Source organism: Xenopus tropicalis, chromosome 5, assembly GCF_000004195.4.
Source record: "Xenopus tropicalis strain Nigerian chromosome 5, UCB_Xtro_10.0, whole genome shotgun sequence".
Lineage (NCBI taxonomy): Eukaryota > Metazoa > Chordata > Amphibia > Anura > Pipidae > Xenopus > Xenopus tropicalis.
This window is the reverse complement of record NC_030681.2, coordinates 93,341,410-93,357,819: the sequence shown is the minus strand read 5'-3', so window position 1 is coordinate 93,357,819 and position 16,410 is coordinate 93,341,410. Positions and strand designations below refer to the sequence as shown.

Here is a 16,410-nt window from a genome sequence, read left to right as displayed (position 1 = left end):
AGGGTTTGTTGAGACTTTGGTTTTTATGCAACCAAAACTTGCCACCAAGCCAGGAATTCAAAAATAAACACCTGCTTTGGGGAAACTGGGAGCAACATCCAAGGGGTTGGTGAGCAACATGTTGCTCACGAGCCACTGGTCAGGGATCACTGAAGTCAAAGTTCATAAAATGGGTTGTATATGAGCAATTTGGTTATTTTACAGACTATTGCAACTGAATACACACACCCACACACACATATATATATATATATACAGCAAGAAGGGGATCTGCACAAACACCATCCCGTGAGTCTTGTTGTATCTTTAAGTTTCCTTGGACCTGCACGCAGGCTCCTGTAATTTTTCGGTAGACGTGATCCATATGGGCAAGTATATATATATATATATATATATATATATATATATATATATATATATATATAGCTTTGTCTTGGGATTGCAGATACTAACTGGCTATTGCATTTTGTTTCACTAAATGTTTTATTTCCAAAGTGTATGGAATATGGTTTTCATTATGCATTTGCCTCAGAACACATTAAATCAGCTGCTTTTAAATAATTAACAGTCAGTAAAAAAATGCTAGTATTGTACTTAATTAGCATTAAACATTAACATAGAGCCCTTCTGCTTTCTAAAAACATCTAATCCAAAATTAACGTGTGGAACTGGGGCACAAAAGTAGATAAGTAGAAAAATAAGGAATACAGGAAAATTCTGATTCGGATTATGTGTGACTGATTACTGTTGTTCTAAATGTAGCATTTTATGCTCATCCTTCGCAATACTATTGTATTCTTTTCATAAATGTTTATATTATGTAATGACAGGGTGCTCTGCTGCACACAGAACTTGAAGTTAAGTAATTAGCTGCAAAGTCCATAAAAAAACCATGAGACCATAAGAGTAGTTGATCAGAGCAGAAAATACAAACAGATATGCAGTATCCTTGAATTATCAATCTACTTACATCTGCTCAGCAGACATACTCAGTGGTAAACTTCTCACAAAGGGCATGATGTGAAGAAGCATGTTAAATCACAATGCAAGGTTTTCTAAGTATGGTACATGAACATAATAAATAAAATCCTTGGTCTTTTAGTAGTGTCGTTATAGGCGGTTCCTATTTATTATTTTTTCTATTAGTTGGTTCTCCACTGAAACCAGAATAAATGAAAGAGGAAAAGAAGACAAGAGAAGTGCAATATGAAGATGTTTGGAGTTTAACAATTTGAAGAAAAATAGAGAATTAAGCTGCCTGAAACTTAAGAAAGTGATGTAACTGCTAGCAAACAGTATCTGTGGGTCCTGAAGTAGATTGGGGAAATAGTAAAACTGGACTAGATGCACCTATTACTGAACACTGTAGACCAGAGCTGTCCGACCTCAGACTACCAGTTGAGCTTGTCCTTCCCTGCTTCAGACCTTCAGACGAATTCAGAGTTATTGTACCTTTTGTATATCTTCAATACTGATGGATAAACATAAGAGTGCACCATTACCACATCCTTCACAGCACAGGGACTGCAATAATCCCTCAAACTAAAATTCTCATTGGTGAATATTCCTCCACTAACACTGTCCCATCAGTGTAATAATCTGTTAGCACATGGCTATCTAGAAACTTTTGTTTATAATATAATAATGATTTTATTCTTATTATAAGGAATAATAAGATTTCTTAGCAGATTTTTGGGTGCAATATGCAATATTTAATGAATTTAGCATTTGTTCTGCAGAGAATATGTCAGTAAAGCTAGTTAGAAGGTATAATAGCCATGGGCCCATTTATATATACAGTATATATATATAGAGAGAGAGAGTGAGAGAGAGAGTATATGAGTGCAGTGTGTGTGTTTTGAAAATGTTGTGAACATAATATTTAGTTCATTTACTCGTAAGTTGTTATATTGGATTGATTAAGTGCTGAGTAATTCAAGGTAAATTTGATGGCCATGCATTTTAGCAGTACAGCTTTTTAGGCATCAAAACAATAATATGCATGTGAAATTACATTTCAGATATATCACTTTTGTGTATTTGATAATCCTTATGTCTTCCCCATAAAGAACTAGTACCTTAGAACGTACCTCAGACAAATGATCCTGTTTTTTAACTATACATATTGAAAAAGTCAAGCCTATAACTATTAGTTTACTGAGTTTTATACACTGAAGAGACTTAGGGGCTGATTTACTAACCCACGAATCCGACCCGAATTGGAAAAGTTCCGACTTGAAAACGAATATTTTGCGACTTTTTCGTATGTTTTGCGATTTTTTCGGATTCTGTACGAATTTTTCGGATCCAATACGATTTTTGCGTAAAAACGCGAGTTTTTCGTATCCATTACGAAAGTTGCGTAAAAAGTTGCGCATTTTGCGTAGCGTTAAAACTTACGCGAAAAGTTGCGCATTTTTCGTAGCGTTAAAACTTACGCGAAAAGTTGCGCATTTTTCGTAGCGTTAAAACTTAACGCTACGAAAAATGCGCAACTTTTCGCGTAAGTTTTAACGCTACGCAAAATGCGCAACTTTTTACGCAACTTTCGTAATGGATAGGAAAACTCGCGTTTTTACGCAAAAATCGTATTGGATCCGAAAAATTCGTACAGAATCCGAAAAAATCGCAAAACATACGAAAAAATCGCAAAGTACCGATCATTACGAAAAAAACGCAATCGGACTCCATTCGACCCGTTCGTGGGTAAGTAAATCAGCCCCTTAATTTCAAGCATCCTTTAAAGGATCAAGGCTGCTGCTTATCATTGAACTAAAATACAAATGGAATCTATTTCATGTCTTCTGAATGCAACATTAAGCAAAAGCTGTACAGAATATTTCTTTTAATTTATTATTTTTTTTGTATGTATGTATGTAGTGGATAGGCCAAAAATTCCTTTGCACCCCATTTTGTCTTCAGACCTGTAGTGGAGGCTTAATACATTTGTTTGCCAAATTGATTTTTTTTTTCTCACAGCTTTTTAAATATTTAATGCTATATGAGTACCTAACAGTTTTTCATCATACTGCAAACAACTTGATGTTGTGTGTGTCTGATAGCAGGAACAAATGAGTGAAGTAGCTGACAATCATGAGGCTGATGCAGTAAATTTTAGTTAGTAATCCCTTTGCCGGACAAACATTCCAGCATTAAAGAATAACATAACATAGAGGAACAATGATGGCTACTGGTCTTTTTTCCCATAGTAACAGCAGGTAGCATTTACTGGTCAGATGCCTGAAATAAAACATCTGATTGGTTACTATGGGTTACTAGACCAGCACCAAGTACTAAGTCACCTTGAAGATTATTCTGCAATATGGAATGCCCAGCTGCCATAGAGAATTGAATTGCCAGTAGCAGGAAAAAGGTTCAAATTAAGCATGCACACCAATAAATAGTTTAATATATCAAAACTCTAAAACCTATTTGTAAAAAATGTATTTATTGCAGTTTAGTTTTTGATATGTATGCCAGTACCTTTTGATATATTTCACATTTTCCACTATAATTATGAAACTATTTGGTATGTTACCCAGTAAAACTTTTTTTTTATTTGTTTGTTTGTTTGTTTCTTTTTGAAAACTAAAATGGTACCTGTAAAAACAGCAAAATATATAATAATATAGACAATTATTTTCCCTGGCAATTGAATGTGAAATTACTGTATCCATATACATGTGTATGCTAAGAGAAAATACCAAAAAATACCAATATTTGGGTTTAGAAATCCAATGAACACAATACAAAAGCCAAATATGAAGAGTGAAATCAAAGAGGTATTTCAGTTAATGTGTCCTATAATGCATATTAGTGTAAGTATAGAATTATAGTTGCTGCTTATCTGTAGAGATGTAGCGAACTGTTCGCCGGCGAACTAATTTGCACGAAAATCGGGTGTTCGCAAGTTCGCGAACTTTTAGCGATGTTCGCAATTTTGGGTTCGCCTTAGCTGGAGCCAAATTTTGACCTCTCACCCCAGAGCCAGCAGATACATGGCAGCCAATCAGGCAGCTCTCCCTCCTGGACCACCCCCGGACCACTCCCTTCCATATATAAACCGAAGCCCAGCAGCCATTTTACATTCTGTCTGTGTGTGCTTGATGAGTTAGCATAGGGAGAGAGCTGTGCAGGGGTTTGAGGGACAGTTTAGGTAGCTTTGCTGACTAGTAATCTACTTTCTACTGCTCTGTATGTAGCTGCTGTGGGCAGCTGTCCTGCTGATCTTATCTGCTGTAACCCAATAGTCCTTTTTATTTGCTTTTATTTTCTGATTACTGATTACAACAACGTATTTTTCAGAGAAATGTTTGCCCTTGATCCCCCTCCTGCATGCCACTGTCCAGGTCGTGGCACCCTTTAAACAACTTTAAAATCAGTTTTCTGGCCATAAATGGCTTTTCTAGGTTTCAAAGTCCGCCTTCTCATTGAAGTCTATGGGGTTCGCAAAAGTTCGCACTTTTTGGCAGAAGTTCGCGAACCCGTTTTTTGTGAGGTTCGCTACATCTCTACTTATCTGACACAACTGATTACATTATTCATTTACTAAAGTTTTTAAACTATAAAACATATTATTAGTACATGCTAAAGCAAAGTACCCTCTTATAAAGGGAGATATTAAGCACAGAGCATATTGTTATTAATAAAACAATGTACACAGTATTACTTGTTGTTAAGCCCATCTGGATTAAACTGGAAACAAAATATTGTAATTTAGAGAGCTATTAGATGCTGTGAGGATAGACATCCGTAATTTGACATGATTGTATTTCTGTTACCAATTCTTCCAATCAAAGCTATTAAATAAAATACGTAATGGTTGATATAGACTTGCTCTCTTAGCAAAACCAGCTGTGCATGATACTTATAAATAATTTTCTTTTTGTTAGGCTTCTCTGGCTTTTATTGCAATCTATAGAGGCATGCTATGAGACCTTTGAACTTTGTGTTTGATCGATTATCTTTAGAATGTCATACAATGTGAACAAGCTGAATCGGGGTAGGACTGACAGCTTTCAGAGCTACCATATAACAAAGATATCTTTTTAGTTTGCCAACAAAGATTGTGGCTTTGAAAGTGCTTTGCTCCATCTCAGGTGTATGGCACACTTTTTTATTCTTATTAGAAAAGTATGAAGTGCAGTGCTGAACCAGTGTTATTGTTGTTTGTGTTTCAAAAACCTAATACCCAATAGATATATACAGTCCAGCGATGCAGTCAACATAAAGGGACCGAGCACCATATACCTCTTCTGTTTTTTTTCTATTTACAAATATCAAATTGTCACAGAATTCCTCATATGAAAGTTTAAAAAAAGTGATTCAATGTGAATTCCCTAATAAGCTCATTGCCACACAGTTTTTAACCTTGTACAATACTGTGAAATAAAGTCATTATTTGGAAAACCATGTCTGGAAATATATTATTTCTTAATTGCATGGAAATGCTTTTATTGTGTTGCTAACATGGACACTGTGATCTAACCCATTACCTGGGGGACATGTAGTATTTTAACAGAGCCAAAAATTTTCAATCAATTGCACCAAATACCACACTATGGAATCTTAATAAATATTTGTTATAAACTGCCATCGCAAGTCACTGGTATGTTTAGCATACCAAGGTCCTCACAGAAAACTTTAAAATTGAATGAAAATATATTTAAAACACTAACACACACTGGTCAAATAATATATACTGTATTGTGAAAGAACAGAGAAAGCTGATGGTTAGAGCAGCAGCCAACATTTTCTGGCCAAGCACTAGTGACAAACCATTGCAGCCATCCATTGTACAATTTCATCTGAGCAAAGGGCCCTGGGGAACAGCAGTACGGACAGGGCCCTGTTGCGGCCTGTGGCTTGTTAACTTCGTACGTCTGAATAAAGCACAAGTTGGGGAGTGGGATGGAGAGGCCTACGTGCCTCTCCTCTCCCACCACTCTTGAATATAATACTACCAAATGCTGCCAGTGTTGTATATGTCAGGGCAGCTAAAGGTCTCTGTGCTCTGAAATAGAGCAAAGTGACATGTAGCAATTCAGGATCAGAGAAAGGCAGTGTAGAAAACCTTAACCTTTACACATTGGCTTATTTATTGTAAATGACCCCTAATGTGTGAATAAGCCCTATGCACACATATTGTGTGGATACTGTCTGGACACACAGTTTGAGAGCAAATGTGCCCAACTTGTACCCCCAAGGGAAGGTGCTTAATGAAGATTGGACATTGGCAGATATTTACACCTCCCAATTGCATTTGCAAGGGATCTATGTACTTACCTTAGTCAAGGCAGCTGTTTGGTAGAAGGTTCCTTGAATAAGAGCAAGCTGTACCTTGGTTCTTGCATCTTGTGCACTAAAGTAAGCTGGCAAATTGAATGACAGTGTTAATATAGAAGAACTTAAGATGGTGTATCCATTTTTGCAACTAGCAATCATAAATGGCCTTGTTTTGGGATCGAGTCATAACAATGTAATACCCGGCAACAGCCTTCCTTAATGGACATATTTGGTTGTCATTGTGGCCACATTTTGGAATCCCCACATTACAGCATCTGTCCACAGAGGTCCTTGTCTGTCTCTCCATCATTGGCGATTTATGACTTAATGTGACATAACAGGTTGATACTTTCCTTTTGGGTATTTAATGTCATAAAAATGTGTGTGTGTGTGTAGTCCTACTTTGTGTTGTGTCCAGTCCTGTTCAACATGTGTATAAAGCAGCAAACCATATTAGGCTGCTGGCAAGATGTCTCTTCATTTGTCCTATACTGTTATTTGTATTTACTTTTGTGCAAAATCCATTGTTGTAAAGAGGTTATTTTCTCAGCAAATGTGGGCAAGCTGTGTGACAAAGCACATAACCAAACCTGAATTCATTTTTATCCCCTCAAGGTCAGATTTTCAAAAACAAAGGTGGGATGGTTTCTCTATATGCAAATACAGCGTATGTATAGTATAGACCTGGAGAAAATTGTGTTTCAGCTCCAAACAAATTAATCTTTTCTCCACTTGCCTACTTTCTTTCTTCTAGTTTTGCTTGTTATCTGTATCCCATTCTCTTGAATTATTAAACACTCACTGTGAAAATCAAATCCTTATTTTTCAAAAGTTCTGACAATGGCTTGTAATTGTATTTTTCTAAACAAATCTCACAAAAGGTCTGTTGGCAGCAGAGTATATTTTTAATAGGTATGAATGCTGAAAATCCACATAGGGCTGAGTAAATGAAAAATCCTTTTGAGAGAAATTAAATAAAATGTTTGTAAAAAGCCTTTATTCCCTATCATATAGATACAAAGCCAGAATTGGGTTAGGTGCACCTCCAAAGCTTGGAATGTACAATTGTAATAGAGTCTCTGGATTAAAAGGGGGTTACTTGCAGATACAGCAGGAAATGTATTTGGTTTTTAGCCTCAGGAAAATAAAGGTATATTAGATCTGCTAGTTACTGTGGAGCTACTGATATTTGAAATCAGTATCTTGGTTTAGTGGGTTGCAGCCTCTGTCCATAAACACTCAAAGGACCAGTTGTCAAAAAAAATTATATATTTTAACATCTGAGCCTCTTTGAGTTTTTTATGGACAGAGACTGTAGCCTACTAAGAAAGTATTGCTTCTGTTTCCTCTCTCTGCAGTTTTGCTGAGCATCAATAATTAATAGGACAGTAGGCTGTATTATGTTTGCAGTAGAACAAATGATAAATAAAGGCATTGAAAAATGATGGGTGTTTTGCCTATAATACATCCTTGTCCCTGCCAGTATTAGAATCAAAGTTTTCATCTGAAAGCGATTGGCCCTCTATAGGGGACAGCATTTAGGTGCGTAGTTGAGATCCCCTTGGATAAATGTAATTGATCTGTAAACACAAGGAATTTCCAGTGCCCTGTATTTAAGGCCTGCCTTACCACATGGCTTCCTTGCCTTTGAGACCACTGCAATCTGCACTCTGCACCAGATGCACCAATGAATGTGTGACCGGGGCAAGGATCATTCTCACACTATTGAACTGGGAGGTACAAAAATAGGCCAGTGCAATATTTTATACATTTATTTTTTGGGGGGGTGGTAACTTCCCCCCATGTGAAGCTCAGCTAAGGCAATGTTTTCTTGATAATCCATGCATAGTGCAGAATGCATGATAACATAAACAAGCATAAGACACGCAGATTGCTTGCTGCTAAGGTCTTCAGTAAATCCAAGTGACAAAGTAGACTGAGATTTTTTTTCTCAGAAAAAGGTTTTTCCAAGCAAAAGGTGTCCTAAGACAATACCTGACTTTGAGAAACAACCCCTATTTGGAGGTCTGCATTGACCATGCTCACCTTCCCCATGATGTTTTGTTATAATTCTCTTCTATAATGGAACCAATCACACGGGTGCACCTTCAGTATCAGGCATTGCAAATCCCCAGCTCTTAATGCAAGGCAGAACCATCACAGATCACATGGCTACCGGCTAATAAAAGCACCATATAACTATTAAGCAAGAAAGTCACATCTAAATTTTTATGTCATCTTTTTTTTGTTCTATATAAACATTGGCATGTTGGTTTAAAGGTATTGAAATTACTCTGCCTGCCAACAGTACATTAGTATCTAACCCTAATGCTTTAATTAACAGCCTGCTCACATAAGGTATGCCTTCATAATCTGCTTCTGTCTGTGTTGAGAGCATGCATAGATGTACATATCCCTCAGACTTTAATGCTGCATTTAGCCCTTTAGTGCCGAATCATCCTCCTTTCCCAGTGTTTTGTGAAGCTGGGAATAAAGTCTGCGGTGCTGCAGGGCTTCATTTGACAGAAATCTGCCAGAGTATATTTTGGTTCTAGTTACATGAATTGACTGCACCGCATGGTCACTCACAGTCTTTCACTTTCAATTTTCATCTGTTCACTGAATAAGCACTCCAAAGGCCTGAAACTTTACTTATTCTGTTGAAATGAAGAAGACTTCATACAGAGAACTTAATCACAGCTGCATGATCTGATGCTCTGAATTTCTCAGGGCATAATGACTACATGTGAGGGACACAGGGATTAAAAGTTCACTCTTCGTGATTGCTAATTCTGGGGTGCAGATGGCTTCAAAATGACTCCTTTATTAGAGAGAAGAACACTTTCCCTGCTTCTCCTCACTTGAATGAAAGCTGCTACAGGTCATTGTTTTAAGTTAGTTGCTGTTCTGGATTGAAGTTCCAAGTCTGATGTTGTTCTTAGGCCTAGAGCACTTGAGAAGCTGAGAGATTTGAAATATACTGTATGACAACTTGGAAAAATATGGTTTGACTATTAAATGCTTAATAGATTCTCTCTGTGACTTAGATGCTGCAGAATCAGTGATTAAAGTGAAAGGCATGTATTACAAAATCTATGGAAGCTGGGACATAAAACTGTCTCTTTCATTTACTAATGACATAGAAGTAGCTACTGCCAGGAGATATTCAGGTCTGAAGTCCTTCTTTTACATCTGGTAATGAAAACTGACTAGAACTCTTTAATTTATGTTTAAATTAGCTTTTTATCATCTTTCAGTCAGCTTTTGTGCCGTGCTATGGTAACTTTTCCATTATGGCTCTAAGAGCTGTACAGAAATGTTACACATATCTCAAAGCTCATTCCATATTTACTATAAAAGCCCTATAAAGATCTCAGCAATTGTACAGTGGCCTTGGTAGGGTTTCTCCATTGTTTTTTGTACAGTTAAGCCTTAGCTTCAGCATAGACGTCAACTAAACCCATTTTATTAGGATGATAGCAGGATCGGACTGGGTGTGCAAGGCCCACATGGGCTGCTACCCAAGGGGCTCCCACATCCCCTCAGGGGCCCCTGACCAGCTGCTCATTCACCACTACCCCCTTTGCTGCTATTGGACAAGAGAGAGTAGCATGGAGCAGTAGGTAGGGATCGGGCCTGGGTCAGCTGGGTGTTTCCTGGTGTCCCACCAGCCCTGTCTGACCATGGATGATAATAATGCACTCAGGCATTTTTGAGACCTTACTAGGCTTTAAATTCCAGGACTTTTTTTCCTCACTGTAATGTCATGGGGTGAGTTAATGTCTCTGCTTTTTTTTTATACTCCACAAAAATGAATTGATGTAAACTTGCCATTTTTGTAAATTTTTAGACTGCTAATACCAAGGGGGACCTGAATCCAGGAGGTTAATCCAGATGGTGCAAAGAAAGTGCATAATTAGGGTCACTGGCACTCTGGGTCTTCAAGCATGCTGCTGAGCTGAAAGTCTGCCTATCAGTCTAAAATTGATAAGAGGACCACTCTGAGGGGCACATTTACTAACCCACGAACGGGCCGAATGCGTCCGATTGCGTTTTTTTCGTAATGATCGGTAATTTTGCAATTTTTTTCGGCGTCTTTACGATTTTTGCGTAAAAATGCGAGTTTTTCGGCGTCTTTACGATGTTTGCGTAAAAACGTGAGTTTTTCGGCGTCTTTACGAAAGTTGCGCAAAGTCGCGATTTTTTCGTAGCGTTAAAACTTGCGCGAAACGTTGCGCCTTTTAAATTTTAACGCTACGAAAAAGGCGCGACTTTGCGCTCAAGTGTTAAAGCTACGAAAAAAATCGTGACTTTGCGCAACTTTCGTAAGGACGCCGAAAAACTCGCGTTTTTACGCAAACATCGTAAACACGCCGAAAAAATCGCAAAAAATACGAAAAAGTCGCAAAATGTTCGTTTCCAATCGGAATTTTTCCAATTCGGATTCGAAATCGTGTCTTAGTAAATCAGCCCCTGAGTGTACATCAATTCATTTTTTGGCATTTAGTTCCAGTTATTTAATCAATGTTTATTTTCCCTCCTTTTTTTACAGAGTGAATATTTTAACCTGTTGACTGCCAGCAAAGTATGGCACTGGCCATACTTTCATATTTGCAAAAATACAATTTCTCATACACAGTATTGCCACACAGCTAAAGGGGCTAAATTATCACTCTTAAGCTTTCATTATGGTTTATGAAGTTTTTTTCATTCCAGGTGCTTAATGTGCCATATCTTCTTTACCTTGACAGGATTAAGAGGGCAGAAAGGTGAAAGAGGAGAATTTGGAATTGGTCTTCCTGGAAGTCCTGGTCCAGCAGGCCCTACAGGTAGTCTCCAAACATCACTTTATATGTAATAAAGTTTAAGCAGACTGCTTCCATGGAGTCCATGAGTGTGGACGAATTTATGTAATTGCAGTGGTTGCCATATACACTCCTGCTTGGTTGCATTTCTTGGTCTTCAGACCAAAGCACTGGTTCCACAGATCCAATCTCTATGTGGCATAAAAACCAAGTAAGTTGTGGGTTGCTGGTAGGACTTTTGGATTAAGATAACCATGTGAATTGTAAAGTCTACATGTTGGTCTCATCTATGCCAAGTTTTACTTCATAAAAACTTTTTTCTGCCCCCCACTTCCAATAATGTCACTTTCACTTTGCATAAACAGTACTTTCTGTTTAATGGTGGTGGTCAGGTTGTGGATCTGGTTGCAGATAAGGCAGTTGCCCTGTAAAAACAATGCTTTGGTTAGTAAACCTTTTTCTATGATGTGCAACCAAGCAGAGAAGTGTAAGCTTATTAAAAATATGAGCGGCTGTAAATGTACCACGATATGGGATTAACCTTGATATTGTATGGTGGCTTGGAAATTTTATGATTGTAAACATGTAGCAGAAAAAAACAGTTTTTAAAAATGCACAGGAAATATGCATTGACCAATCTCTCATTGCTGGTATGATAAAAACTTAACATACACTTAATTCAAAATTATATGTTAGCCGTAAAGATTACCTTTCAGGCACATTTCAGCGATGTAGCCTAATTTTCTCAGGAATGTGCATTAGCATCCAATTTCCAGAAAAATAAAGTTTCTAGCTACCCTATTGAACAGTAGACACTGATCATCCTAAATGTATCTCTCTCTCTTTCAAATCGACTTAATTATCTTCATGTTCCTATATATAGTACAATGTAATACTATAAGACACCATAAGCATCAAGTTCACCTTTAAATTATTTTAAAGGTCTTATGTTATCTGCTGGAGTCAGTGACCCCAATTTGAAAGCTGAAGAAAAGGAAAATAATTAAAAACCTTCAAAAAATAAAGTGCCAGTTGCTCTTAATAGACCATTCTATTAAGTTAATTTAAAGGATAAGTAAGTCTTTTATGATAAAAGCCCCTAAAAAGACTCAATACAGCCCCCAGAGTAACAGACCTTTCTCCCTACACTCAGTCTCATGTAGATTCTGTATCACAAGCAGCTCAATTTCAGCTCTCAGTTTGATCCGACTACATTAGTATTTGCAGAATATATAACATTTCTAATATAATCTCCTGAATATAGATATTGTGAGTGAGATCAGACGTACAGACAATTCTTTTAGGTGAATAAAGTCAGTTTATTATGTACAGTATTAGTCTCTGTTGTCAGACAGGAGCATAAACAAAATAAGCTAAAACAAAACCCTTGCCACACTTGGGCTCTAACTCATACACAGGGTGCTTTCCCTCTCTGATACCGGTCCCATACTGGGATTCACAGCTAAAGCCAAACACACAACTCCACAGAGTCATTGTACCTTCAGAGAGTCCTTTTTGTTGGGGAGAGACACCAGCAGCACTCCAAGCTGTTCCACACAGGCACAGACCCTCCCACACCAGTCTTAGTTCTCAGTCAATCTAGGCATCTCTGGCTGCAAGCATATCTAGCCTGCTAATTATTCCCCAAGTGAGCCTTTCTTGGGGAATTAACCCACTCAGGACCGCTATACATAATGTAGTAAGAGATGAACCTAGGGGAAATATATCTCCCTTCAAACTCTTTTTCAATTACCAGTTCACAATATCAACAGAGAAATGGTCACATCATGGAGTAAAATGATTATATAAGCCTTATAACTTGGTAAAATATAAAATTATGTATAATTTGCTAGCCTTTAATATACATAATACATTATAAACAAAGGCTCTTATTAATGTTTGTTTGCATCAGAAGAAATACTGTCTAAAATATTTTCAATCCCAGGTATGCCCGGATCACCTGGAACTCCAGGACCTTCTGGACCTTCAGGACCTCCAGGCATAGGTGGAAGGTGTAATCCAGTGGATTGTTATTATCCTCTATCACATGGTCGATCACGGCTCAATGGAAAGTGAGCTTTCTCTGAAAACCAATGTGAAAAATGATTGCAACAATGCTGAAAAGTGACTGCCCATTTGTACTGGAGGCCATCTTCACATAAGATCACAGGCTAGGGTGTTCTTTGAAGCAATGGGCATTCACATCAAAATGCAACTACCATACTGGAATCTTTGGTATTCCTTCTGACTGGTGCTCAGTAATCTCTTTGCCACCAAAGGCACAACTTGGTGGGAGATAAAGCCACTCTGAACCAAGAAGGAAACATTTCTTTTCCTGGTAGTTAAAAGCAACAAACCTTTGTGACCTTACAGTGAAAGCGAAATTCCCTAATTGGGTTTTTAGTTGTATTATTTTTATATATTATATATGGCAATAAGTTTGTGTATTTGATTGGAGGTATTTTTCCTTCTAAATTATTATACCCTTGGCTTAAGCACTTGATGCAGTATACACTCAGCTTTTGATATAACCTGGGGGAATCTGGGCTAAAAGGATGTATTCTACAGCTGCTCTAAGTATCATGCCAATGCCTATTTATATTGACCTTCAGTATATGAGTACATCATCTTTTATTTCAATACACAATTTGTATTTGGAAGTAATGAGTTAATTGACATAGAAAAGAAGCTTGCATATTATTAAAAATAGATTTTTCATGAGAGCTTCAAAAGAATATGTTTTCCTGTTAGGCAGAGGCCAAGTACCTAGACTGTTTGCTGTAATTTTCAAGATTTGATGTTTGTGTTGCACATGACCTTAAAACCACAATAGTCTTAAGTTTTCTACCCATGCACAGTGTTCACTTAACCAAACCTTCTCATTTTATGACTTCAGTGTACAGTATAATTAGTGACTAAAAGCATAGAGTGACTTATTGAGTCTCTTCTGCATACTGTACTACTGTTTTTCTCCCTCTGTTATTTCTAGAAAGAAATCACTATTTATTCAAGTGCCAGTGGTAATATTTACACATTTTCATTCCTTAGCAATAATTTGCCATTTCTGAATGAGGAATACCAGTGAATTATTCCTAGGAAAGTGGTAGTGCAGGGGTCTGCCAATTTATAGGGAAGGCTCTTCTATATCATCTATACTAATGCAGGTTTGGAAACTTGGAGAGTGTGTATGTGCTGGCCTTGCAGGAGCAAATTTTAAAGTGAATTTGTTGCCTGTTTTCTTTCACAGTTCTCATAAGGCCTTATATTTTCTGTGATCTCTTCAGCTCAGCACAAGAACTGTTGGCTGTGATGCCTGACACTGTGGGGAGTGTATCTTCTACTGAGGTTCTTTGCACTGATAGAAAAACCATCTCACAGTGTGGTGCTGTAGAATCTAGGATCACATTTAATGCTTGCTCAGAATCTTCCCTTAATTATTGCAGCTAATTTTGAAAAATTAAAGGGAAGACCTGTATACTTTTGCTGAGGAGTTACCACCTCTCTTTCTCCCCATTTGGTAGATAGAAGATGCCTGTAAAGATTTAGACCTTTGAGAGCTGGGCCACTATATGTGAGATCCTAAAGAGCACTTACTTCTAGAGCAGCCGTGACCATGTATCAAATATTGAAGAATCCATGCAGTTTATAACACATTACACAGCATATTATTATAATTGAATCCATACAAGTTTATTTTATAACTGGATCAAGGGTGGGACATAAAAGCAAGGAGAAACAATATCAAAGGCTTTATTCCTCTTCCACAATTGTTGCAGCTTTGTAGGTCAGTAGGCACTAAAGAAGGCGGAAAAAATAAATGTAATATATTTTTAGGCAATGGATTTGAATACATTGCATGGGTCAGATACTGTACTTTGTATTCCATAGAACTGTGTTTTTTTCTTGTTTACTTCAAACTATTACTGATAGTAATAAACGAAAGGTGCTGATTTTTATGCACGTTGCATGAATGCAAGGTTGTACATATATACAATTGAGATGTTAATATTTTGAGATTTTAAATGTTGAAAGGAATATACTATTGAGATATTGTTGTGTGCTCATTGGAATATTTTATTTTTTTGCTTTGTTTTAGTATTTAAAATAACTGAGGGGGTTATTGTACAGCATATTATGCTCAATACTGTTTTGGGCCCAATCTATTACCCATATGACTTTTAGCTGAATTGTATGTAAAATGACATTACATGAATATTCCCAATATTCCCAATATTTTGGGATTCATCCAAACCCAGACCCCTTTGTGAAAGATTTGGCCAAATACAGAACTGAATCTGAATCCTAATTTGCTTATGCAAAAAAGGCCACAGAAGGGTTAAAGAGAACAATTGAATGAAACATTTTCAATCTCTGTGTTCGGCCAGGAGAGTGGATTCGACCAAATCTAAATCCTGCTGAAAAAGGCCAAATCTTGTCCCGAATCCTGGATTCAGTGCATCCCTAATGAATAGTTTTCTGCTTTTTATGCCTTATGGGGCAAGCAAGAATTTTAGATTCAGTACAAGGTACTGTTTTATTATTACAGAGAAAAAGGAAATATCTTTTTAATATTTGAATTATTTGATTAAAATTGTGTCTATAGGAGACAGCCTTCTTGTACTTGGGAACTTTCTAGTTAATGGGTTCCAGAAAGTATGACACGTTTCTATGATATTCAAATTTATAGAATTTTTATAAACTTACTACAATCGACCCATCGGGTATAATAGTGTTTGCCAGTTCAAAGCAAACACTTTTCGGCAAAAAAAAATATATTTTCGGCTGAATTAAACTTAAAATGAAACTAAATGGGAAAAAAGTCCAACTTTAAAAATATTACTTTCACTATGGAAGAAAAATATTTTGAATGTTAAACTGCCCGTCGATGTTTATTTAGTTGAAAAAGAGACATTATCAACATATTTATTGAGTCAATTTTAAGGAAAAATAAACCTTTACATGTTTATATCTGATGATAAATACATTTGTAGTGACTTTAACACATGATTCTAAATTCCATAGTTTTAAAAGGTGTATCAGGTCATCAGCTGACCCTACTATGCACAAGCTAGCACTTCTGCCAACTTAGCAAACTCATCATTCCAACAGATAAGTGCAATTTTACCATCCCTGTGTGCAAGATGAACTATTTAAGATGCCACTGCTCAGCCTTTGTATGGTTAACTTTACATAGTTTCCAAAAAGTTGATATTGGATTTTAAACCCCATATGTAATAAAAGGCACTAAGTTTGCCAAGGAGATGTTTGTTTTTAAGCAGGTGACCAGTAAATGCTTCCTGCTCATTGGTTGCTATGGGTT

At 37.0% G+C, this 16,410-nt stretch overlaps 1 protein-coding gene across 3 annotated transcripts in view; it reads left to right on the top strand.

Moving 5' to 3' along the window:
• The window catches only part of col19a1 (collagen, type XIX, alpha 1), a 367,958-nt gene extending 351,902 nt beyond the window's left edge, over window positions 1-16,056 (top strand). For 2 of the 3 annotated variants that reach the window (XM_031902344.1, XM_031902343.1), the window contains 2 exons: window positions 11,037-11,114; window positions 13,036-16,056. In XM_031902344.1, coding sequence (XP_031758204.1) covers window positions 11,037-11,114; window positions 13,036-13,166 — 209 coding nt within the window. In that variant the 3' untranslated portion in view covers window positions 13,167-16,056. Of the gene's footprint in view, window positions 1-1,146; window positions 2,242-11,036; window positions 11,115-13,035 lie in introns of those variants that run through there. The other variant, XM_031902345.1, reaches the window with a different exon arrangement.
• Window positions 16,057-16,410: the final 354 nt, after the last annotated feature.